This window comes from Alosa sapidissima, chromosome 18 (assembly GCF_018492685.1).
Source record: "Alosa sapidissima isolate fAloSap1 chromosome 18, fAloSap1.pri, whole genome shotgun sequence".
NCBI classification, from domain to species: domain Eukaryota; kingdom Metazoa; phylum Chordata; class Actinopteri; order Clupeiformes; family Clupeidae; genus Alosa; species Alosa sapidissima.
This window is the reverse complement of record NC_055974.1, coordinates 8,900,825-8,924,667: the sequence shown is the minus strand read 5'-3', so window position 1 is coordinate 8,924,667 and position 23,843 is coordinate 8,900,825. Positions and strand designations below refer to the sequence as shown.

At 44.8% G+C, this 23,843-nt stretch overlaps 1 protein-coding gene across 1 annotated transcript; it reads left to right on the top strand.

Moving 5' to 3' along the window:
• The first annotated feature begins 1,725 nt into the window (after positions 1 to 1,725).
• Positions 1,726 to 23,629, top strand: ppp1r14bb (protein phosphatase 1, regulatory (inhibitor) subunit 14Bb). Its single transcript, XM_042070285.1, has 4 exons — positions 1,726 to 2,519; positions 20,975 to 21,058; positions 21,286 to 21,318; positions 21,617 to 23,629. Exons 1-4 carry the CDS (start codon positions 2,322 to 2,324, stop codon positions 21,683 to 21,685), a joined length of 384 nt encoding a protein of 127 aa, XP_041926219.1. The 5' UTR covers positions 1,726 to 2,321; the 3' UTR covers positions 21,686 to 23,629.
• The last annotated feature ends 214 nt before the right edge of the window (positions 23,630 to 23,843 follow it).

The following is a 23,843-nucleotide window of genomic DNA, read 5'->3' as shown; positions in this document are numbered from 1 at the left end:
CGGGTGACTACTGCTGATGGGGTGAACTGTGGAATCGTGGGCGGGGAGATTAAGGAGCAGATTTGTGTGTTAAACTCGTCTCAGGCTTAAGATTGTCCTCTTGAACCCTCTCTCTCTCTCTCTCTCTCTTTCACACACACACATACACACTTTCTCTCTCTTGCCTTCCAACAATTAACTCCCTGGGTTGGCAGAGACTTGGCAGCTAAAGATACTCAACCAACTGTCTTATGTAAACCTCATTCTGAAAGTCAGACAGGGTTTTTTGTGTCACATCAAGTCGGCGAAAGCTGTGGAAGGTCACTCTGAAACCAATGCAAACATGTTAAGACCAACAGTTCCTCCTTCACTAGCTCTAAAGACCACATGTGCACATGACCAATACTTAGTCATGTACAGTGCGTGCACTTTCACACATAAAGCCTCTTCACTCCCATTCCAGCCATGAGTCTGTAATACAGTCTTTGACTATGGGAACAGAGGCCCATCAGCTCTTCACTTGCTTCACACACACACTGTATCTAATACATATCTGGACACACATGTAGATTGCACACATAGTCTGATGCAGGTTTCCCAGCCATCTCCATCTTAAATATTGCATGCTAGCATTTGAGTGACCCTTGTCCCTAGTGTAATTGAAAAAAAAAACTACATGCTCAATTGTTTTAAAATGTGCATGTGAATGTAATCTGTACGCAGATGTCAGCCCATCTCCCTTTTCTAGTAATATTTTGATATTATGATATGGTGGTATAATGGTTCTGTGTTTAAGATTATTTTGATTAATGGGGCATACCTGCAGTGTGTAGGCCTACATGTGCATGCCTCTGCGTGTGTGAGTGTGTGCACGTACATTTCCCAGTCAAAGTGTGTTAAAGCTAGCATGTCTGGGCCTATTGGACTGTAAGATCCAGACGCAAAGCACTGAATTATTTATCCTCGTATCTTTCTGGGTTGTGCGCCCGTCATGGAGTGAAATCGCCTGTGTTGTTAGGGCCCCACAGCCAGTTGTTTCCAACCAACGCCTGCATGGCACCCTACTCCGACGCCTTGTGGTTACTGTATTGTGGTATTCCAATATTCTGTAGGGGCGAGGTTGGTGGAAGAGGGCTTGCCAGCGTGGCTCCTCAGCACACTTTGCAGTGCCACTAATTAAAAGTTTCGGCTTCTCTCACCGGGGAATCTGTCCCCCGCCGTGACTCACACAATAGGCCACTCGCCCCTGACTGGGAGGAATGTTGCCTCTCCACTTGAAGACCTGCAGCTGGTATTTCCCGGTTGTTAAAAGTTCAGTGAGTTTCTGGGTGCTAATGCTTTACCCTTAAGGTAAATCAAGAGCATGCCAGGCCTTTTAGAACGACAAAGTTGCAGTGAATCCCTCTGAAAACATAGTGGCTTTTAAATTATTTTTGGTCAAACATTGATACTCTAATGTGATATGGGTCACAATCTGACATGAAGATATATGCTGGTAGGCTACAAGTTGATTTTTAAGGTAAAAACAACTTATTTGTTTGAATAGAAGTTACATTAAATGTAAAAATAGTTGTCATCAAATTATTGTCCTCAAAACATTTATTCTTTGAAAACAAAATATTTTCTCTCAAGCCTTAATGACCAGGTTGAGTGAAAGTTAGTGTGTGAACATATGTGCCTTGAGCCTACTTACAGAGAGAGAGAGAGAGAGAGAGAGAGAGAGAGAGAGAGATATTGAAGGAGGAGGGGGTCTATTCGCACTGCACCATTCAGCAAGGGAGGCACGGAAAGAAAGCAGAGGGGAAAAGGAGGAACAAAACCAGATCGGACAGGAGAGAAAGGTCGTTAACTTGGGGCGAAAACTAATTTATTATTGTAGGCTACATTTTCATTGTCATAATAAGTTGACTTAATCTAGAACTTTTCCGAAGTTGTTCCGACCGGAAATCACCGCCAGCTGAATTTTAGACTCTTACACTCACAGATAAGGGACCCACGAGGAACGGATGCTTTGACTGAATTAGATGCAATAGAGGTAGGCTACTTTTCAGCTTCAAATCAGAGATCGAATTGAAGCAAGGACTCCTCTACTCATCGTGAACTGCGTGGCTGTATTGTTAAGAGCTATTAGCCTACATTACGAGTCTACAAATTTATCCTCTATGACCCTTAACTGCCATTCTAAACGCGTAAAGTTGCCAAATGCCTTGCAAATTTGCATGTCGCGAACAATAGCACAGTAGTAGCGGCATTTCAAAGCTGACTGACCAGCACACCGTCACGGGGAAGAAAAGAACACCTCCGAGTTTGCACCCACGGCATCAAGAGGACATTGACGGACCATGGCGGCGGTAACAAGCCCGGAATCAAGCCCACAGCCCCGCGTGTATTTCCAGACGCCTACTGGTACCGAGGAGCCCGAAACTCCAGTTCGGAAGCAGGGAAGGGTGACCGTAAAATACGACCGGAAAGAATTAAGGAAGAGACTGAATCTGGAAGAATGGATTATTGACCAACTAACGGATCTGTACGACTGCGAGGTAAGATGTAGCGGAAGGCCAGCAGCTAGCAAATGTTATTATAAATCCGTATTACCACAAAGTATTCTGATGTGCAACAATGTGGCATACTCTTCACATCCTTGTCGTGCGGTGTTACTGAGTAGCCTAAGCGTGCATATGGGCTAGGATACTGTGCTTCGATTTTAGGCGATCATATTTCTGTTGTAGCCTATACAACAAAACTGCTGCAATACCTGTGACAGCTGTAGATGTTAATGACATAATTGCTAAATCAATCGGCGTCAGTCAAAATAATGATCCCTCACATTGTGAACGGTTAATTCGTGGACGTGAGTCAAGCAATCTGGCATTGACCCATATTCTATTCTAAGAATCCTAACATTACAGGAACTTGGTCGAGTTGCCTGCCAGAGCAATTTCTCTTTTATTCGGTAGCAGTTAGAAGGCATTGTTCAACCACAGCCGTTTACCTGGCTGTCGGCTCTATTGTTCAAACTAACACGAGTAATGTGTTCAATCTCGGCCTTTGCCTACAAACCATTGCAGCAGCCATGCTCTTCTTTACATTAGGCCTACAGCACTAGGTCCCTTAGGCTACGGATCATAATCTCATTTTAGTAGGCTACTGTAGTTTTTTATATAGCCTAAATATGTTGAAGGTGTTAGGCTATTTCAGGCTAGCCTATTTGTTTTCTTTAACCCGGAGAAAGATGCTTTTTTTTGTCAGGACCGTCTTAAATATGAGAACTCAACGGAAGCGGCTTAAGTCAGCATGAATCAAAGGTGACAAAAACTAATGTCGATAGGAAGGACCGGTCGCTTTTCGTTGACAAAAGAGATGAACATGTGGTGGAGACGAAGCTTTGCTCTGTCTCTAACCCCCTCCCCCTCAATGCTGCACTGTGCATATCACAAAATTGATCTTCTCTGAGGCGCTTCTTACAATTAAAATAATAAATCCAATATCATTCAAACTCATTTCAGATATTCAAACCACCACCCCCCACGGTATAGGTAGAGATAGGCTACTCCGGTGGTGACTACCCCGATTCTATTATTCAAAATGTGCTCCAAAAGCAAATGACTTGGCTAGGAGGTTGGAGAAAGCCAGCGTGGCATAGAGCCACAGTCACAGGCTTGCCCAGCTGGAGGCGAAATGAGAGTCGCTTCCCAGTGAAAAAGTCATTTTTGGCGGCGTCACCCCCTACACAGCTGGGAAGGACGTGGGCTGGTCTTTCTGTAGTGGAAAACTGGAGTAGCAGGGCGCTTCTTGAACAACAAGGGAGACGTGGCTCGAGAGAAAGAGGGAAAGGCCTGTCCCGTGGAATTGAATAGAGGCGAAAAGGGAGAAAGAGTGGAGAGGAAGAGGGGAATCATGGCAAAGAGGGGAGAGAGCGCCAGAGTGTGTGTTCTTTATGCAACACGTGCGCTTTTGTTTGAACTGGATCTTGTTGGCACAGACGCCGTTGGCTCCTTCTGTCAGATTGTCATATAGCCTAGTCAAACCAATTTAGAATAATAAGGCATATTTATATTCCTCAGACAAACGCCTATACCCTATAAATATCAGGCATAGACAAAAAAATGACATGTTTACAGAGAACGGTTGGTAGGCCTATAGAAGAAGTAAACACAAGTTCATGGGAAAAACAGCAGAAAGTAATTTTCAGGAACTAAGAGGTGTGAGGATTACTCAAAGTGAGAGATGGAGAGCCAGGGTCATGTGTCAGGGGGAGGAGGAGAGAAGACAGCCAGTCACACTCCTAGGCCAGAGAAACAAGAATCTTGTGCACGGTGGGCTTTTTTTTTTCTTCCACTGAAAAATGAACACGCTCGCCCACCGTTTTCATGGCTGTGTGAAAATCAAATCTCATGCCATCAGACCGCCAATATTTCTTCTCAGCTTTTATACTCTCTTTTTTTGCCTCTTACTCCTCCCAGTAGCTTGAACATTTACAAACATGTTTAGTGAGGCCAACAATGGCAGACTTATGTTGGACCAAATCATCTAATCGGTTACATGTGATGACCTCTGAAATCCCAGAAGAGTAACAGAGTTAACTTTTTACACAGCTTGCTCACTTCCTGCCCTGGCCAATGACGGCACATTCCCAACGTTTTGGAAGTCCTACAACGGAATTGTGGGAAGAGAGAAGAGAAGGCAAATAGCCAAAAATAGGGATATTGTGACCATTGATATTGACCTACTGCTGTACTGTCTGAGTGTGAGGTAGCATGACTAAAAGAGGCCGAACAGTTATGTGTGTGTGTGAGAGAGAATAAAATATATATATCATAAAATCATAAAGGAGTAAGAGGTGATTAGATGGCACAGACATGAATCACAGCTAACAGGAAATGCCAGTAAGTCAGAGGAAGTGAGTTGTTATGAGTACCAACACCAGGACTAAAAAAATTGCCATTCTCCATTGGGTGTGTCTTTGTGCAAATGCAAATTTTCTCTACTACTTTTTGGATCAACATACACACACACATATGTGACGTATGTGTGTGTGTGTGTACACTGTATATATGCGCATATGTGTGTTTGTAGGCTTAGGCATGCAGTATGTTTGCCTGAGACCTTTGAAAGAAATACCCTGAAAATAGTGTACAAATAGTAACACAAGGAAACTGAGACCACAGGTGTCAGAGACCACACAAGCACACACACATACACACATTCATGCTCACATGCTTGTACACGCCACCTGTTGCTGCTTATCAAACGTTTCCGCTCCTTTACCTGTGTATGTGTGTGCATGCAGATATGTGTGTGTCTGTGTTGCTGTGTGCGTAGGTTGATGGCCTTGATCTATCATGGCATCAGCATATCCAAAGCTGTCTCCCTGATAAAATAAAAAGATTCAAATTGAATTCAAAACGGGTCCAACTGTACTTCCATCAAATGAGGCCAGTCTGCACTGTAATGCCATAACCACCAACCAGAGTCAACCATAAAAACATCCATGGAGAATTTAATGCCATAATTTGTCAACATTGCCAAATACTTGTAAATCACCAGTAGTTACCATACTATACCATACGGAAAATTCCATACGTAGTTTTCCTGCTGTCTATTAGCTTTGAAGGGTAGTTGTGGGCATAACCTGACTGCACTAATATTAATACTGGCCTATCAGTCTTGTAACAAAGAGGAAGCCATGCAGAAACTTCAAAGCGTTCCTCATGCGCTGCGCTTCCTCCCTGTGTTAGCCGTCAACAACAATCGAGACCCCTCGACCTCCTCTGCCTTCACCTCATGATTCTTCTAGCGCCCCCCCATTTCCCCTCACCTCAGAACCTCCAACAGACTTGCCTGTGGTGTAAGGAACAACAGGATAATCGCCATGTGCTCGCTAATCCAATCATGGCGATACCATGCATTTACATAATAAGGCCATATAGGGAACATAAGCAAATGGTGGCTTACGTGGGCGACTTAAGTGTATACCTGTCTTAAATAAAGGTGGCTGGGGTTGCACAAGTAAATGTGTGCTAAACGTTGGCTGAGAAAGCTACCGGACCAGACCTGCTTTTTATGGAGCTATAGATTACATGTGATTGCCGAGAGAGCCTTCGTTGTGATCTCAGCAGAGCCATCTAGCCAAATTATGTTTTTCTTGGAACAAGTATTTGAATTTTAGTTTGTTTTGACAGATCACCAATACTTTGATTTATATCCCAGAATATCTGGTAAAGGTATTTTTCATAAGATTCTCAGTCTCAGTCTCTGTGTTGGTTTCTGTCCAGAGCCCATCAGGATGTTCTTTGGTGATTACACCTTTTTGTAGTTGTCAGCTATGAAGAATTTACTTTTTGCCTACAGTTTGGTGGTAGTAGCAAGGCCATCAATTCTTTAAAGAATTAAACTATCAGTATCCACTGTGATGTTCTAGGAAAAACTGACCCTTTTTATTCTTATTGCTGGACATACTCTTCCCAAGAAATGACCATCTTGTTAAAATCATCCAAGCCAAAACCTTAGAGGACCTTAGTCCTCCATGTGCTTGGACAGCAGGGAGCTGAAAGTCCAGCCGACCTTATGTAAAAGGGTTTGAAGAGTCTTTCTGGAAATAGCTGCTCTTTCAGGCCCACATGTAATTCGGGATCAGCAGATGGGAATGTGTCTGGGATGCGATTTGAGCGCCTGGTTCAGGGGGACGCTAAGTCTTTGCTCACAAATATCTAATTCTGCGAAATCTCAGGCCCGTCACTGAGGAGTATGTTTAAGGGCGTCTGGCCTGGACCAGTGGCTGAGGCTAATAGCATCAGCGTATTTAAAGCCATGTGAAGAGCTTGTGCCACGCTGGCCTGGCTCCACATTGAGATGTATGGGAGCCAGCTTGTGTCAAGCGTTGGGATTGAGTAGAGGTTCAGTGACCTCGTGCACAGAGAGTACAGGGTAAGTGGGACGTGGAATATCCAGTGAAATAGTAATGGAATATTCCCACATTCCCTAAGCAGTTGTTGTGAAAGATTTACACCAGAGTATGTGTATGTTAGTCTGTGTGCTGTTTGTCCATGAATCTGCAATGCATTTTAGGGAATGTGAAGTTTAATATTTGGGATGTGTGTGTGTGACTGTCTTGTCTGTCTGTCTGTCTGTGTCTGTCTGTCTGTCTGTCTGTGTCTGCCTCTTTTCTCGGGAAGTCTTGCAGAAAGAGTCTGCTGAGGACATCCTTTTTAAAAAGCTTTTTCCCCTCACCCCTCCACCATCTTTTTCTCACTCACTCTTTCCTCATAGCAAGCAATCTCTCAGGAGAGAACAAGCCCCTCTTCTGTCTCACACACTGTCTAGACCGATCACTCCACCAGCCCTCATCCATCCATCCATCCATCCATCCATCCATCCATCCATTCCTCAGTCTCGGCATCGGCAGTCAGGTCTTGACCTGCTGTGATGTCCTTGCTGTCACACAAAGTTCAAAGGTCATGTCGGTGTGTGCATAGAGTCTGAAGAGCGGGGTGGGGTCCAATCATGATGCCTTGACCGACACAGAACCGCAGCAATGTTCTCATTAGACTAAAGAGCTTTGGAGTAATTACAGTAAAGGAACCTGCAATTAACTCAGAACCCGGAGAGCTCCGCCAGCAGCTTCTCTCTCTCTCTCTTTCTCTTTCGCTCTTTTGTTCTCTCTCTCTCCCCCCCCCCCCCCCCCTCTCTTGCGCTCTTTCTGTCCACACTCTGCAATTTTCGACATGCTTGCCCGTTCAGAGGATGGATTAAAAGTTCTTAAGAGAGGGAGAGCGAGGCAAACAATATGTTCCCTGATCGTGGGGGAGCGATTTTTGTCATGCTTCCTGTTTCCCTAATGACCTTATTTTGACTGGGTGTGCATGTGCGTATGTGTACATGCGTGCGTCTGTGTGTATGTGTGTTAGCAATGCCATGAGTCCTGTGTCATGACTGTTCAAGCGTAACCTCAGTTCAATTGTAGGCAAATCAGGACTTGACCAAGCTCTCCCCATCGGCATTTGCATTCTGTCAGAGTGGATATCCTAAAGTGCTCCAACCTAGGGAGTATGATGAACGTTCGCCGGCTTCTTTCCGCTCCAAAAACGACAGACTTTTAGCAAGAGAGAGAGCGAGAGAAAGAAAGAAAAAGAGAGGGGGAAAGAATGGAGGAGGTGAGGCAGAGAAGCAAGATTGGCTATCTGACAATTAGCAGTCCTGCTACTTGTTGACCAGTAAACATGGTCAAATATCACATGTGGTCATATGAAGACTAGAATGTGGCTGTGTTTAATCTATTATGAAGCCCTGGGGGGATCAGTATACTCGCTGATGGATTGAGTATGCCTGATCTCTTCATATAGAGTATTGATTGATCATGCCTGGCTTCTTCATATGGAGTATTGATTGGACTGGCAATTCCCATAATGGACTAGGCATGTCTGATCAACTGCCGCACTTGGGGAAGCCTACAAATGTTCTCAGATTTTCGAGTCTGTTTTGCTCCTTGTACATGTCTCTGCTAAGCCCTTTCTTTCCTGTCAGACAGGTCATCCTGAGCAATGAGTAAAGGTGATGAATGATATGTGAGGCAGCCTTTTGGGCTGTGTTGCTGGGCAACCATAGAACCAGTTCCATATATTCTGATTAATCATCTGTAGGCAAATTGTCATGGTGTCGTGCCAGAACGACAATACTTGTGTGTCAACAGTGGGACTGTAATTTTCCACTTAACTATTGTGGTTGGGATGATCTACAGTATGCTGTAGTCTCACTGATTGACTGCAGCATGCATTGTTTCACCCCTTTTGTGTTTGCTTACACTGTCAGTTCATCTGGACTAGAAAAGACTGCGATAATTGAGGACAGAAATTCTTCCATACTGACGACATTATGGGATGTGATGGCATCGGCTACTGTGTATTTGTTGACCTACTTAAAGGGGATGATGTTCCAGAGCGTTTACTTCCTGGTATTCTAGTTTTTCCACAGTATCTTCATAGTCCTGTTTTGGCAGCACAACAGGTGGGTAAAGATACTGAAGCCAGTGGAGAAAGTTTCGGGTTCAGTTTAGCAGGATTTTGCCATGAAGGCCATTCAGCCCATTGTTTTGAATGTAAGTGGTTTAATGAATGGTTCATTAAATGGAGTACATCAATTGAGAGAGACTGCTTTAAAATGGTTTGGTGTGGTTCCTCCAACTTCTTGAAAGATCTAAAAGCTAAAATCTAAAAATAAGAACTGCACATAGAATCTGATAACACAGTTGTTATGTTATGAAAGTGTCCTACTCTTCCTTTGGGTTGTTGCTTGCATATCCTTTTAGTGTTTTTTGAGTCACAATAAAAAAAACCTTCCTTTGGTCTAGATTATAGCATTGTCAGTAGCCTTGCACCACTCTACTGATGGAGGTTAGTCTATGCATTGAATTGGATGTTGTATTAGATTTATTAAAGCAGACTTGTGCATGATATTCACAGCCAGCATGCCATGGAGGGATTTAGCATGTGTAACTATCTCCTAGGAAGAGGCCATCTGTAGCCAAGGGATGGAGGGAATGAGTGCACGATGGTGCTGCTGCTCTGCTAGGATTAACACTGGTTCACCACATCCTCTGACGCGGGGCTGCAGCCCTTCACTGAGAAAGATCTATCGCTCGCAGATGCACTTAGCACAGTCATGATTTCTCTCCCTAGCTCCTTCTCTCTCTCTGTCCATCTCTCACGCCTGTGTGTGTGTGTGTGTGTGTGTTAGTGTCTGCATAAATCTGCTAAATCCTCTCCACCACTCTTTTAAGTACATTACACTTATTGACTCGGCCAATGAGGTTTGGTCACAGGCCGCGCTCTCGAAAACACTCTTCATTCCACAGAGGAAGCCATGATCACTTATCTTAATTAGGAGATCTCAGCCCTGAACTTTCCCCACACACACACAGTCGCACACATGTATACGTATGTATGTATGTATGTATGTACATTTATTTTTCAAACATACATATTTAATTTATGCCTTCCTGCCCCATATCTTTTTTCCTCATCCCCCCCCCCCCTCCATAGCTTGGTCTGTCTTTTCTGGTGTCACATGCCAGGAAACCATTTGTGGGGCTGTTGAGCTCTGGCGTTGACCTGTGGAGTGTTTGTGTTCTGGCTGGCCCTCAGCTCCATGGGAAAGAGGTCTCGTGTGATCATGTGACTGGCCTCCCCCCATACACACACACACACACACACACACACACACACACACACACACACACACTCCCGAGAGATCAGACTGTTCTCTCCCTTTGTGCAGGCCAAACATCAGCATTCCGACTGGAATCTCCAGCCCAAGATCATAAATGAGTGTCTCACCCTGGATCTCTTTCTTTCTATCCCGCTCCCCCCCCCCCCCTCTTTTTCCCGGTTCATTCCTTCATTAATTTTATTACTCTGATCTCTTCTTTTACAGTATCTCCAGTGTTCCCTGGTTAGCTGTTTGATTTATTTTTGAGGGCTCTGTCCTTGATTGACAGATTTCACTGATCCATTTAATTGAAATACCGCTCACTTACAGCCTCCCTCCCTTTGTCACCTACTGTATGTCAGCACAACTTCTCCTTTCTGAATCTGTGTGTGTCTGTCAGGAGTGTGCACTGAGGGTTAACTGCTAGGAGCTGAAGTGTGTGTGTGTGTGTGTGTGTGTGTGTGTGTGTGTGTGTGTGGGAGTGAGAGCACTTGCATGTTTGTTATTCTTAAGTCTGCAAATTCCTGATGAGCACACTTGCGTATGTGATGTACAACAGCAGCTCAAAACCCTCTCCTGCCATGGTGCTCTAGCCCCTTCACCCCACCCCTCTCCCCTCCCCTGCCCGCTCGCAAGAGCCCTGGCCTGGGGCAGCGTGTGTCCTGCTCTCCCCTCACAAGACCTGATCCGGCTGGTCCGACCGGCTGCCTCCATGGGCCCACTGCTGTCTCTCACAATGTCAGCCCTGAAGGGACGAGCACTCACACTCATGGACACACACACGCACTCATACTTAATCACACACACACACACCTTCTCTTACACTTACACATTTACACTCTCACACTTACTCACACATCCTCACTCACACATACACACACACACACACACACACACACACACACACACACACAAAACTGTCACATATTCTGTGCGTTTTATTCATCAGAGCCTCTCCAGACGCTGCTGTTATGTGTGTTAATGGGGAGCACTGGTGGGCGAGAGAGAGAGAAAACGAACTGAAGAACCATCATAGGAAATGCTCAGTCTGAAGAGCATTGAGCAAGTCAGACTGGGGGAAAGAGAGAGCAAGTCAGACTGGGGGAAAAGAGAGAGCAAGTCAGACTGGGGGAAAGAGAGAGCAAGAGAGAGTCAGAAAAAAGAACCAAAAAAGAAGAGGCGTGTTGCAGAGGGAGGAAGAAAATGGAAAGCTTACTCTGTATTTTTCCACTGCCCATTCCAGTGTGTGTGTGTGTGTGTACGCACGTGTATTTGTGAGTTTGTGTGTGTGTGTGTGTGTGTGTGTGTGTTCCTTCCTTCCTATAGTGAGGATTTAACTCAGCCCCTCGCTGCATTAAGCTTGTCACAGCTTATAAGTAATCAAGCATTCAGTTTAGGTGTCTGGGAATCGTAATGACTTTTCTGCTACTCGTGCCCATCTTTCTTTTTTTCATTCTTTCTTTCTTTTTTTCATTCTTTCTTTCTCTCTCTCTCTCTCTCATCAGCCAACATGTGGTCCCTGGCTGCTTGCCCTGCGTGACTGCTGTTCCACTCTTTACTCCAGAGCTCGGCAGACGGCCCTCGTGGCACCGCCGCCTCAAGCCGCTCCTGCCGCGTCCTGCCGCTCCACGTCTGGCACCAACTATGCCAGTTATGTTCCATTCGGTCCAGTCAGTGTGCATGTGTCACTTCTACCTGCCAAACCGGTCACTCCGGCGCTCAATGGCCATTAGGTTCCATCCCGTCACAAAACGTTCCATGTGCTTCCGTTGGAGGTGGTGTCTTTCAAGACCCAGCCTGCTAAAGGCAGATCCAGCTTCTACACAAGACTTATGAAATTAAGTTGAGCACCATGGGGCCTCTTGGCCCCTGCAGGCCACTGTATTACAGTTTGAAGAGCAATGAGCTGGGCAGGCTTCATGTCTTATTGCTTATTTGGGCTGACATGCTTGCACCAGCCCCCATATTGTCTTTAATTATGAAGGAGGGGGCCCCACTGCGGAGGATGGTGTCGTGCCACATACAAGTGAATTGACGGCAGGGCACAAATCCGGGTAAACGCAAAACAGGCACGTCTAGACAGCTGGCCTGCATCTATCCCGTGAACGTATATGAGGGTATGTGAGTGTTCCATCTGACCATAACCCCCCCCTCTGCCTCACTTGTCTTATCTTCCATGTTCCATCTTGCCTCACTTCCTGTGAGCTAGCGCTAACGTGTGTGCACTAGCCTGTCTCGTCGTTTTGCAGTCTTTGAGAGAAATGCGTCACGCTCATGTTGATAATGTAAATGATAAATGTGTGAACAATGTCGATGCATTAAGCTGTTCAAAAATGAAACGGAAAAGAGACGTTTTGTGCATTAATACATTACCTAGTTTGTTGTTGTAACGGCAAAAAATTACTTTTTAAAGGGCAATGTCCAGCAAGATCCGTGTACTTCCTGACTGCCAGTCTTCGACTAAGAAGGTGACAGACTGTCTCACATGTACATGTTACTCACTTAGCTGGAAACACTGGAGACTAGCACCAACTGCACAGTCATGGGGGTTTTCTGTGAATAGCACAAGTGTATACTCATTTCTGGAAAGTATTCATTAATCAGTTTCATTGTCATACCTCAAAGAAATCAGACTTCTGTTTGTCAAGCAAGTCCTCAGGTTAGAGCACAACCAGCAGTCAGGGCATTGAAACAAGAAAAAATCAATTAGTCTTTAGCCAATTCATTTCCGAATACATTTCAGGCAAAAGTAGTCCCATGTGGTTGGCTGTTTTGTATGTTGGTGATGGTCAGAAGGCCATTTGTGCTCTTAAGTATGTAGTGCATGGCCAAGTTTAGTTGTTTCAGTGCTACAGACCAATGACTGTATAAATAGAAGAAACCTGCGTGTGTGTGTGTGTGTGTGTGTAATAATATAATATATACACAGCCATTGCTACAGACTGACAAACGGCAGACCAAAGTCAAAGGTCTGGCCAATGAGAATAGCTGACATTATTTTGAAACGGTGAGCAATGTACAGAGGGAAGCAACCTGTATTAGAGGAACAGTCTAGTTCCTCTAGGGTTAGATTAAGTTGAACAGGCATAATCCAAACGGCAATATAGTCACTTCTGATTCAAAGGCGTGAATCACTGTGTAGTTTCCTCATAGGAAAACCTTTGTAAAGCTTTTCAATGCTCCAAAGGATGTCTTTGTTCTGAAATGCCCTAATATGTCCAAACTACCAGTAGCAGTAGTGATTATTGGTTGTACATTTCCTTGCTATATCCTGTTAGCACCACAGTTGCTTATGATAGCATAACCCCATGTTACTGTACTTAACTTGAACCTTGTTATGAACATATTTTGACCAAGATTATTAAAAATATGTGACACACCACAAAACTTCCTGATGCAAAACACCCCAATCAATGTTAATCCTTCCCAGCCATCTTAATCCCCAATATATGGCTCACAGATATTATTACTGCAGTGGAACCCGTGGAGCACTGTTATTATGGGGTGTTGTTGCTAGGCAACACAGAGGGCCACCTCTCTGACGGCGCTCTGGAGTCTCTCGGTCTTCTTGGTGGCGTGGTGGAGATGCCAGACGGTTTCCACCGTGCCACACACACACACACACACACACACACACACACACACACACACACACACACACACACACAGAGAGAGCTCGTCTTCCTCGGTGGCGGGTGAGCCTTGGCCATGTGTTCCAGTATGTGGGTCATGGCGGTGTGTGAGCTGAAAGTGACCCGCTCCCATACTGTCACATCTCATCCGTGCTGACTGGCTGGCAGCCCGCAGACAGACTCGCGCACGCACATGCATGGACACACACACACACACACACACACACACACACACACACAGACACATATTGTCACACCCGTCATACACACACATTGCATTGCCTCTCCAATTCCCCGTCTGCTAAAAAAAACCCCAGACAAAGCAAAATCAAAATGCAAACTCACACACACAATCACTCTCACTCTCAAATTCAAAAGGAGCTTTATTAGCATGACCACAACGTTGTACAGTATTGCCAAAGCATTTGGGTCAAATACATCAAAAGGGGAGAGGAGGAGGGGGAAACACACAAATAAAAACAAATTTGAACAGAAATATGAACTATGGCAATGGAGAAGAGTGTGTGTGTGTGTGTGCGTGTGTGTGTGTGTGTGTGTTTATTTTTAGGTGATGTAAATTTCCCCTCAGCAGGTCCTTTAATTATGGCAGGAATATACATATTGAGCGGCAAGGAGGAGGCATTTCTCTTTCTCTCCAGTGAGGAATGAAAGCCTCTCCTCATCGCTCGCTTACAAGAATTCAGGGAGGACCTTTGCCATCTTTTCAAAATAGGTTCTTCTCTTAATGTTTACGTATTTTGTGCACTATGTCAGGAAGTGTATCTCTGTGTCTACTGTGTTTAAGTCACAGTGATGGCACAGTCTAGTGTCTTTCGGCAGCCATGTTTGTCTGTCCCTTCCCACTTCAATGGCCAGGCTGTGTTCGCTGAGTCTGTACTTTGTCAGTGGTTCACAGTTCTCATGTGTCAAGTAGGGTGCTAGCTTGTATTCCCTGTTTAAGGCCGAATAGAATTGCATTTTATTTATTTTTTTTGGGTTCTGTCATTTTGTTTAATATTACATTACATTACATTACATTTGGCTGACGCTTTTTAACCAAAGCGACTAACAACATGGTAAACAGTAAGTTTTAGAACAATTCTCACAATTTTAGGACGGTTTAAAAAAACATTAGAGTACAGTAAGAATAAGTGCGTCGGTGAGTGCTGTTTTTAACAGTTACTTGTCAGTTTAAAACGGCTGGTGAGTGCTAGGATCAGTAAGACTTGTTGCAAGTGTTGCTATGAGAGTAGATGTTCTCTAAAGAGCTGGGTCTTCAGGAGTTTTTTGAAAGTGGAAAAGGATGTCCCTGCCCTTGTAGGAACTGGCAGTGTGTTCCACCAACGAGGAACAACAGATGAGAAAAGTTTGGATTGGCTTGAGCGTACCGGTGGTAGAGCTAGACGTCGTTCGTCAGAGGAGCGCAGCGGTCTGGAGGTAGTGTAAGTCTGTATGAGGGCATTCAAGTAGGTGGGAGCAGAACCGGAGACTACTTTGTAGGCAAGCGTTAGAGACTTGAATTTGATGCGGGCCGCCATAGGTAGCCAGTGTAGCTGGATGAGCAGCGGGGTAACATGTGCCCTTTTGGGTTGGTTGTAGACCAGGCGCGCCGCCGCGTTCTGGATCATCTGAAGTGGTTTCGCTGCGCAGGCTGGGAGACCTGTCAGGAGGGCATTGCAGTAGTCGAGTCGTGAGATGACTATTGCCTGAACCAGAAGTTGGGTAGCATCTTGAGTCAAGTAAGTCCTGATTTTCCGTATGTTGTAGAGTGCAAAACGGCATGACCGGGCGACTGAGGCAACATGATCTGAGAAGTTTAGTTGGTTGTCAAGAACAACTCCTAGATTTCTTGCAGTCCTGGTCGGTGAAACAGACAGGGAGTCAAATTTGATGTTGATGTCGTGGTGTATGGTAGGTTTAGCTGGGATGACCAGCAGTTCAGTCTTTGAGAGGTTCAGCTGGAGGTGGTGTGCCTTCATCCATGTAGCTATGTCTGAAAGGCAATCCGAGATCCGTGCTGAAACCAGGGGGTCGTCAGGTGGAAAGGACAGATAGAGCTGTGTGTCGTCTGCATAGCAGTGGTATGAGAAGCCGTGCGAACGGATAATCTGTCCCAAGGAGGTGGTGTAGATAGCAAAGAGGAGGGGGCCCAGCACTGAGCCCTGGGGGACCCCTGTGGTGAGATGGTGAGGTGCGGATAGCTGACCAAGCCATGATACGTTAAACGAGCGTCCTGTGAGGTAGGATTCAAACCAGGAGAGAGCAGAACCTGAGATTCCCATGTCAGCGAGTATAGAGAGAAGGATACGGTGATTAACCGTGTCAAAGGCAGCCGATAAGTCAAGCAGAATGAGTACTGATGACCGAGCGGTCGCCCTGGCTTCTTTTAAGGCTTCTGTTACAGACAGCAGGTTTAGGTTTTAGGTAATAGGTTTTGTAATAGGTTTCAGGTAATAGGTTTTGCTATTTGGTTTATCTTAATTACGGTTGCTTTGTGATTCAGATGATGCGGTGCCAGTGGGGTGTTAGTGCGTGTGGTCTGATGAGATCAAACTCGGGACCACTTTAGTGAGGGGACATTTTTCTTTGTTCATCTCCTGGTACTGAAGGGCTTTATAATGGAATTAGCAGGGATCACTACTTTTCAGGTGTTTCCAGAATTAAAGGATATTGGCCTAGTTCATCTCTGCATGCATTGTTTGTGACACATCTGTACACTTTTAAGATGATTTTGCAAAACTCTGTATGAAGAGTCTCAATAGGGTGCTTTTTCCATTTGTTGAAATCTTGGTTTGGTGGGCCCCACACGTCACTACTATAAAGGGCAATTGGTTCAACCACTGATTCAAAGATTTTCAACCAGATTTAACCATTTCTACAGGGATCTGCCATTTTATTGCATAGAAAGCCCTGAATTTTCCATTTGAACTTATTTTTAGGCCTAAATATTTGTAGTCATTGTGTGATGGTCTCGCTCTCTGACGCTCTCACTCACTCACTCACTCACACACTCACACACACACACACACACACACACACACGTATTGTTTCCAAATCCAGTCATATGCACTCGATACAGTCTCTCAAAACATGCACTTATTCAGGAGTGGTTGAGGTTAAGTTGAAATGGAATGGAAGTAACCACTGGGGTGTAGGATTACCTCCAGCAGACACACACACACAGACACACACAGACACACACACACAGACACACACGCTTGGGAGGGATGATGAGAGCTGTTCTCTTATCCATCACCTCCCCTGCTATGCACGATGTGCTCTGATCATGAGCATCCCGTGCTAAGAAGGTGGCACCCCCCTCCTCCTCCTCAGCAGAGTATTGACTTAAGCTCTGAGAACGAGAGCGTGCCACTGCCTCAGCACCCATCTCCCAAATTCAACCCCTCCTCCCCTCTCTCTCTCTCTCTCTCTCTCTCCCCCCCCCCTCTCTCTCTTCCTGCTCTCTGTGTCTCCTTGTCTCTCTTTGATTTGACGCTAATCTTCTGTGCTCTTGCTCGTCACACAGTGTCTGTCTCTCTCTCTCATTTCCTGTGCCACGCTCCTCTACCCCTTCCTCTCTTCCCCCCTTTCCCCACTCCTCCCATCATTTCCTCCTTCCCTCCATCCATCTTTCACTCGCTTCATGAGTGACTGGCAGCACATGGTGCCCACATGTTGGGGTTGAACATTCATTCTTTGTGTGTCTCATCTCTCTCTCTCTCTCTCTCTCTCTCTCTCTCTCTCTCTCTCTCTCTCTCTCTCTCTCTCTCTCTCTCTCTCTTTTTCTCTCTCTCTCTCTCTCTTTTTCTCTCTCTCTCTGTCTGTCTCACACACAGATAGCTAGTGTGCATTGGTCACCTCTTGTGACTGTCATGTCTATCACAAACACACAGGCTCCTGTCTCGCTCAGATCCTTAAGGGCTTTAACCCCCCTCATATCCACTTAGCTTGTGCACACATACACACACACACATACACCTAAAACCATCTAGAATTTGTAGATGTGCTGCACATAAATTAACTGCTGATTTTCCATGTTTAGATCTACAACTCAATTACCGTGTGTGTGTGTGTGTGAGTAAGTACCCTTGTGTATGTGTGTGAGAGGTAGCGTAAAGGCGGGTTATGGCACTTTCCTAAGGACATCTGTGTATCTGTGTGAAAGGAGGCCTGTTCAAGTTTCTATCAAGAGTGGTTGTGTGCATCGCTGTGTGAATGTTTTTCTCTCTCTCTCTTTGTGTGTGTGTGTGTGTGTGTGTGTGTGAGCGGGGAGGGATGGGGGGAGTTGCTGAGGGAGAATGGGAGAGGATTGGGTAGGGGGGCAGTTGGGCAGGTGCAATGACAGCTGGTCTGGGCTCCTCTAACCAAGGGGGAGCAAGAGTGGAGTCAGTGAGGGTGTCAGAGAGAGAGGGAGAAAGGGAGCGAGAGAACCCCACAAACAAGGGGAGCGCTCAGAGAGAGAGGGAGAAAGGGAGCGAGAGAACCCCCACAAACAAGGGGAGCGCTCAGAGAGAGAGAGAGGGAGAAAGGGAGCGAGAGAACCCCACAAACAAGGGGAGCGCTCAGCTCACACTGGCTCCCAAGGAAACAAGCCCAGAACTCAGCCCTTCCAGAAGCTAGCTTTCTTTCTGTCACTCTTTCTTTTTGTCTATCTATCTATCTTTCTTTCTTTCCTTCTATCTGTTCTTTCTTTCTTTCTTTCTTTCTTTCTTTCTTTCTTTCTTTATATCTGTTTTTGTTTTATTTCTTTGTTTTCTTTCTCTCTCTTTCTTTCTTAACTTTTTTCTTTCTTTCTTTTTCCCTTTCACTCTTTCAGCTTTTCCAGCCCAGTAGTATTGCTGAAGCAGACTATCCCGCCTCGTCTCCCTGGCCCATGTGGTTGGTGGCGCTGGGTCTTTTATTAGCAGTGTGCGTCGTACTAACCCAGGCTCCAGTGAGTCATCAAAGTGGAACCCCATAGAGGTCACTGGGGATGTGCTAAGGTTCCTGCATATGCCCACAGAAGGCAAGCAGAGGGACATTTGTAGGGTGTGTGAGTGAACTGAGAGAGAGAGGGGGAAGACCGAGAGGGAGAGAGAATGGTGGTACAGAAAAAGGGTAGAGTAAAAAAATGGAAAGAGGGGGTGAAACAGGTTTTGTTGGCAAAGTGAGAATAGAGAGATGTGGGTGTGTCGAGGGAAAGTCAGACTATTAACCAACTAGCCCTTTATTGAACAAGACAACTCTATGGAAAGAGAGGGAGGAGGAGAAAGGGGGGGGCAGAGAGAAGAGGGGGGAGAGAGAGAAAGAGAGAGATGTCTAGCTTGTAATTAGGGGTTGGAGCTACCGTGACTGCACACAGCCATATTTTTACATTCAAATACAATGAGGATCTGTGTCGCCATTGGGGTAGAGGAAGAGGGTGAGAGAGACGAGGCGTGTGTTTGGAGAAGAAGCATAAAGCGAGTGATAAGAAAGGCCTGGAAGAGGAAAGGAAAACTGAGGACAAGAGAAGCAAGACGGAGAGCAAACATTAGGTGGAATGTTGGCAAAATGATACTGATGTTCTCTCTCACCAACACATTCACCCATTCCCCTCTCTCTCTCACACTCACATATACTCACTCACACTCACACAAAAAAACATCTGCTGAATATCCAGTTGTTCCCACAGGAAATCTGAACAAGCATAGCCTCTGTGATGTGAGCCAGACCCTGTGCTATCAGTAGGCAGCAATGTGCTTATCAATCCAGTTATTTAAAGCTACACACGTCTCTAAAAAATATGTTTTCTCATTCTGCCTTTCCTTCCTGCCAATGAGGATGTGTGGACTAACTTATTTGGATATATTGGCACCACAGAATGTGGGTTCAGCATACTGTTAGTGTAAGACCAGTCAAACAATTCACACTGTTTATGTAGTTCTTCAGGTGAAAATTCCAGGTAATTAAAGATGATTATGTATATTAGCTTTTTTTTAAAAAAATATATATGCATGTTTCTTCTAAGTTTCAAGTGCAGGTAAGCAAATAAACTAAAACAAATAAACAAAGCACAAATAAAAAGCTCCGTGTGCTCAGGAACGCACTGTCCTTTAAAGATAGTTTGAAGGAGAGTGACATCTAGTGGCAAATTGCAGCGATGTCCGCTTCTGTACAAAGCCCCGGCAACATGCGTCATGGGCTTTAATGAGCCGCTGCTCTATTTTAAAACGTGCACAGCGATCCCTGGACTTAAGGCTGGAATCTGTCTGGAACCATATGTGACTTACTTTTAAAGGGCCAACAGTTGGAGCACACAGGAGAGGAGGCCCGGCACTCATGCTCAACTCTCACAATGCAGTCATCACCCACCAAGTCTGTCATCCATGTTTTGCAGCACAGTATCCTTAGTAGTCAAGTCAAGTGATCCTTAGTGTCACTTGACTTCATCTTGTTTATGATGTGTGTTGTGTTACCATTTGAGTTGGCCTACATAGCACTGGCCAACTGGGGAATATGTCACCATTCTGAAGTGCAGATTATGTGGGTTGTGAAAGCAGATTTGCCATACACAAAGTATTAGTATGTAGTTTATATTAGACTGGACTGGTGGGCAGCCGTGGCCCACTGGTTAACTGGTTAGCACTCTGGACTTGTAACCGGAGGGTTGCCGGTTCGAGCACCGACCAGTGGGCCGCGGCTGAAGTGCCCTTGAGCAAGGCACCTAACCCCTCACTGCTCCCCGAGCGCCGCCATTGTAGCAGGCAGCTCACTGCGCCGGGATTAGTGTGTGCTTCACCTCACTGTGTGTTCACTGTGTGCTGTTTGTGTTTCACTAATTCACCGATTGGGTTAAATGCAGAGACCAAATTTCCCTCACGGGATCAAAAAAGTATATATACTTATACATGTGGATTGTGTAATGACCAACAGGAGTGTTAAGAAACAATGGAGCAACTGTTGCACATGAGCTGTCTCTGGTGTACCCATGTGCTCAGCGTCTCTCTGGCTTCAGGCAACACTGTATGCCTGTTAATGCAGAGGCGACCTCATTCACTCTTAATCATGCTGTAAAGAAAGACCATCAATATGTTTGGGTTGCCAATTGGTTACCTGGTGCAAAGCAAACATGTCTTTTGTCCACTAATATGTTTGTACTGATTTTTTACCCCCCCTCTCCCTCTCCCTCTCTCCATTAGGAGGAAGCCATCCCTGAGTTGGAGATCGATGTGGATGAGCTGCTGGACATGCAGAGTGATGTGGATCGTGCCTCAAGGGTCAAGGTAGGACCGCTAGCCATTTATGTGTTCATTACGTATTTATTTTAGCCTGGAAAAATCCAAACGAATCTAGCGACTCATGATTGGGATTCCTTTCCAACACTTTCAACGCGCACTGAAATCGATGGATTGGAAATGGATTCAGAATAATCAATTATACTTTCATGGACAGTTTTCAAAACCGATCTAATGTCTGTGTATTGTTTTTGTTTTTGTTTTTGTTTTGACAGGACCTGCTAGTGGAGTGTTACAAACCTACTGACGTAAGTGCCCACTTCCACTTTGGCTAGCAAAGCACACCCCTTTCAAATACTGTACTGAATGGCAGTGCATTCCCATATTAAATGCAACCTCATTTGAAAAAAAGCTGACCATTGTTTGATTTAGATGGCATAAAATATCAGTAAAATGTTTTGAAGTACCTGTTGCAGTACCTAGTATTGCTTCATTACAAGTCATGATTTCAATCAATCTGCACGGTCATCAAAAATAAGTCCTAAATACCATGATCTGTTGTGACCATTATCATAATTCCTTTTTGTCCTTCCCCTCTTCCCATAGGACTTTGTGTCTGAGCTGCTGGACAAGATCCGCGGCATGCAGAAACTCAGCACGCCTCAGAAGAAATAAAAGCTCTTCCCTCACCCTCCCTCCTACCTACCCCTCCTCCTTTTCTCCCTCTCCCCCCACAGCTCTCATCCTCTCATCCCTCACAGGGCTCACTGCCCTCTCCAGAACTGATGGAAGGAGTGGGTGATGACTGTGACCGCATCCCACAACCCCCCCCCCCCCCCCCCCCCTCCTCTCTCTCATGGGGGATGAGGAGCAGGGGAAGCGAATCTAGTCAATCAGATCAGATTATAAGCAGGGCTTATTATGTTCACCATCTCATTGTATTTTATTCAACTTGTTGTTTTGTTTGTTTTTGGGTTTTGATTTAATTTTGATTGAAAATGTCTTGAAGAGAAGGAAGCAGTTATTTTTTTTATTTTATTTGAAGAAAAAAAAACATGTCATTGTTATGCTGCACACACCCCTGTGTGTGTTTTTTCCTCTTTTTGTTGTGCGTGTGTACATTTTGTTGGCATACATGTGCAGATATAGTACTCAAGCTGCCATTAGGGCTAAGGGCACAGATTGGAGAACGGACTGGTTCCTGTGTATTCACGAATCACTGGCCGCCACTTTTGGACTTCACACCAACCAGCCATATTAAGCAGTCAGTCAATGCAATGTGGCTGTGTTGACCAGTGGGGACACACAACATGCTGACCATGATGGAGAGATTAGAAAGATGAGGCCTTGATCTTCTTTTTTAATTTTATTTATTCCTTCTATTTTCTGAACGTTCATTTCCCCTTCATATAGTGTGCAGTTAAGGGCTTTGTTATGACATGATGGTATGTCATGTTACTTTGTAGTATACTGAACTAGGAGGGGGAACGTGGGAGATGAGTGAAGTGGAGGGAACACACACACACACACACACACACACACACACTCACACTCTAGAACACACCAGTATACAGATGCACACAGACAGGGACCACGGTTACCCTCAGGGAACTGCCAGGACAAAGAGAAGAGAGAAGGTGTGAATCACCAGGTTACAGCATCACACTGAAACTTGCTTATCAATCAGCCAACAACCAGACCAGCTAATAAGTTGCTCTAGCCAATCTTCTTAACCATGACACCATCCTCTCTAGGGGCACAGCCAATCAGATAAAAGACTGAGCTCACTGCTGTAGTTCAGGGGTCTGTCTGTCTCTCAGATTTTTCAGGTATCTGTTTAGTGACTGCTCGAGGTGTGCGTGCCTGTTTATGTGTGTTTGGGTGTGTGTGACTTAAAGAGAGAGGGGTGTAAGGGCCAGTCACTACTTCCTCAACCAGCACATGACCATCTCACATCCAACTTTGCCTCAAAAGCTTCTTTTTCTCTCCCTCTCTTGGCTTACGCCTTTCGAACCTCTCTTCACCTTGCCACCCTATTCACTCGCTCCCTCTCTTTCCTCCTTGTGGTGCTCACCTTTTCAGATGAAAGCTGACCACCTTTTTTATTTTTTATATCAGACGTTGCCTTAGGTTTTATTTAAGTTACACAAACCAAATAAATAGACATTTAATTTTGGAAAAAAGTCAATTTACACAAAATGGAATCTTTGGAAGCTTTAGAGGAATAAAGTACTCTTTCTTTTTTTTGATGTGGGTGATTCTGTTTTTTAGGAGTGGGTGTGACTTTAGACCCTCTTTATGGTGCATTCTTAGGTGCAAATATTAACATTTAATGGAATCGTTGGATTTTTACTGTGTACGAGCTAGTGCTGTTGATTCCTTTTCTTTTTTTACTGTAAAAGAACTCCAGAAACAAGTGGATTTCATTAAAAAATAAAAATAATAAAAAAAACAAATGCAAACAAAATACTTCTATGAAAAAAAAATGTAGACGTTGTTAGAGAAAGCTCCAGAGCTGTGTTTTTTGAAAACAAATGAGAATAATGTAGCAATATTAAACTGTCCTGTTCTCCTATTTGTTACACTTTTATGCAACTTTAATAAAAACATGTCAAAGACTTTTGTTGCAGAGTGAATTTTATTGGATTATGATTTGGAAAAATAGTTTCAAATGCTTTCTATATTAGATAATGTAATCTAATGGTGCATAGCACAATGCACAATTTATCTATGAGCTATAATTGGCCTTTTATACATGTATGAGTTCGCACTGATGCATGTGAGGTAAAGCATGTTTGCAAATGTAGGTTATAGGCTACAGCCTACCTGCCGC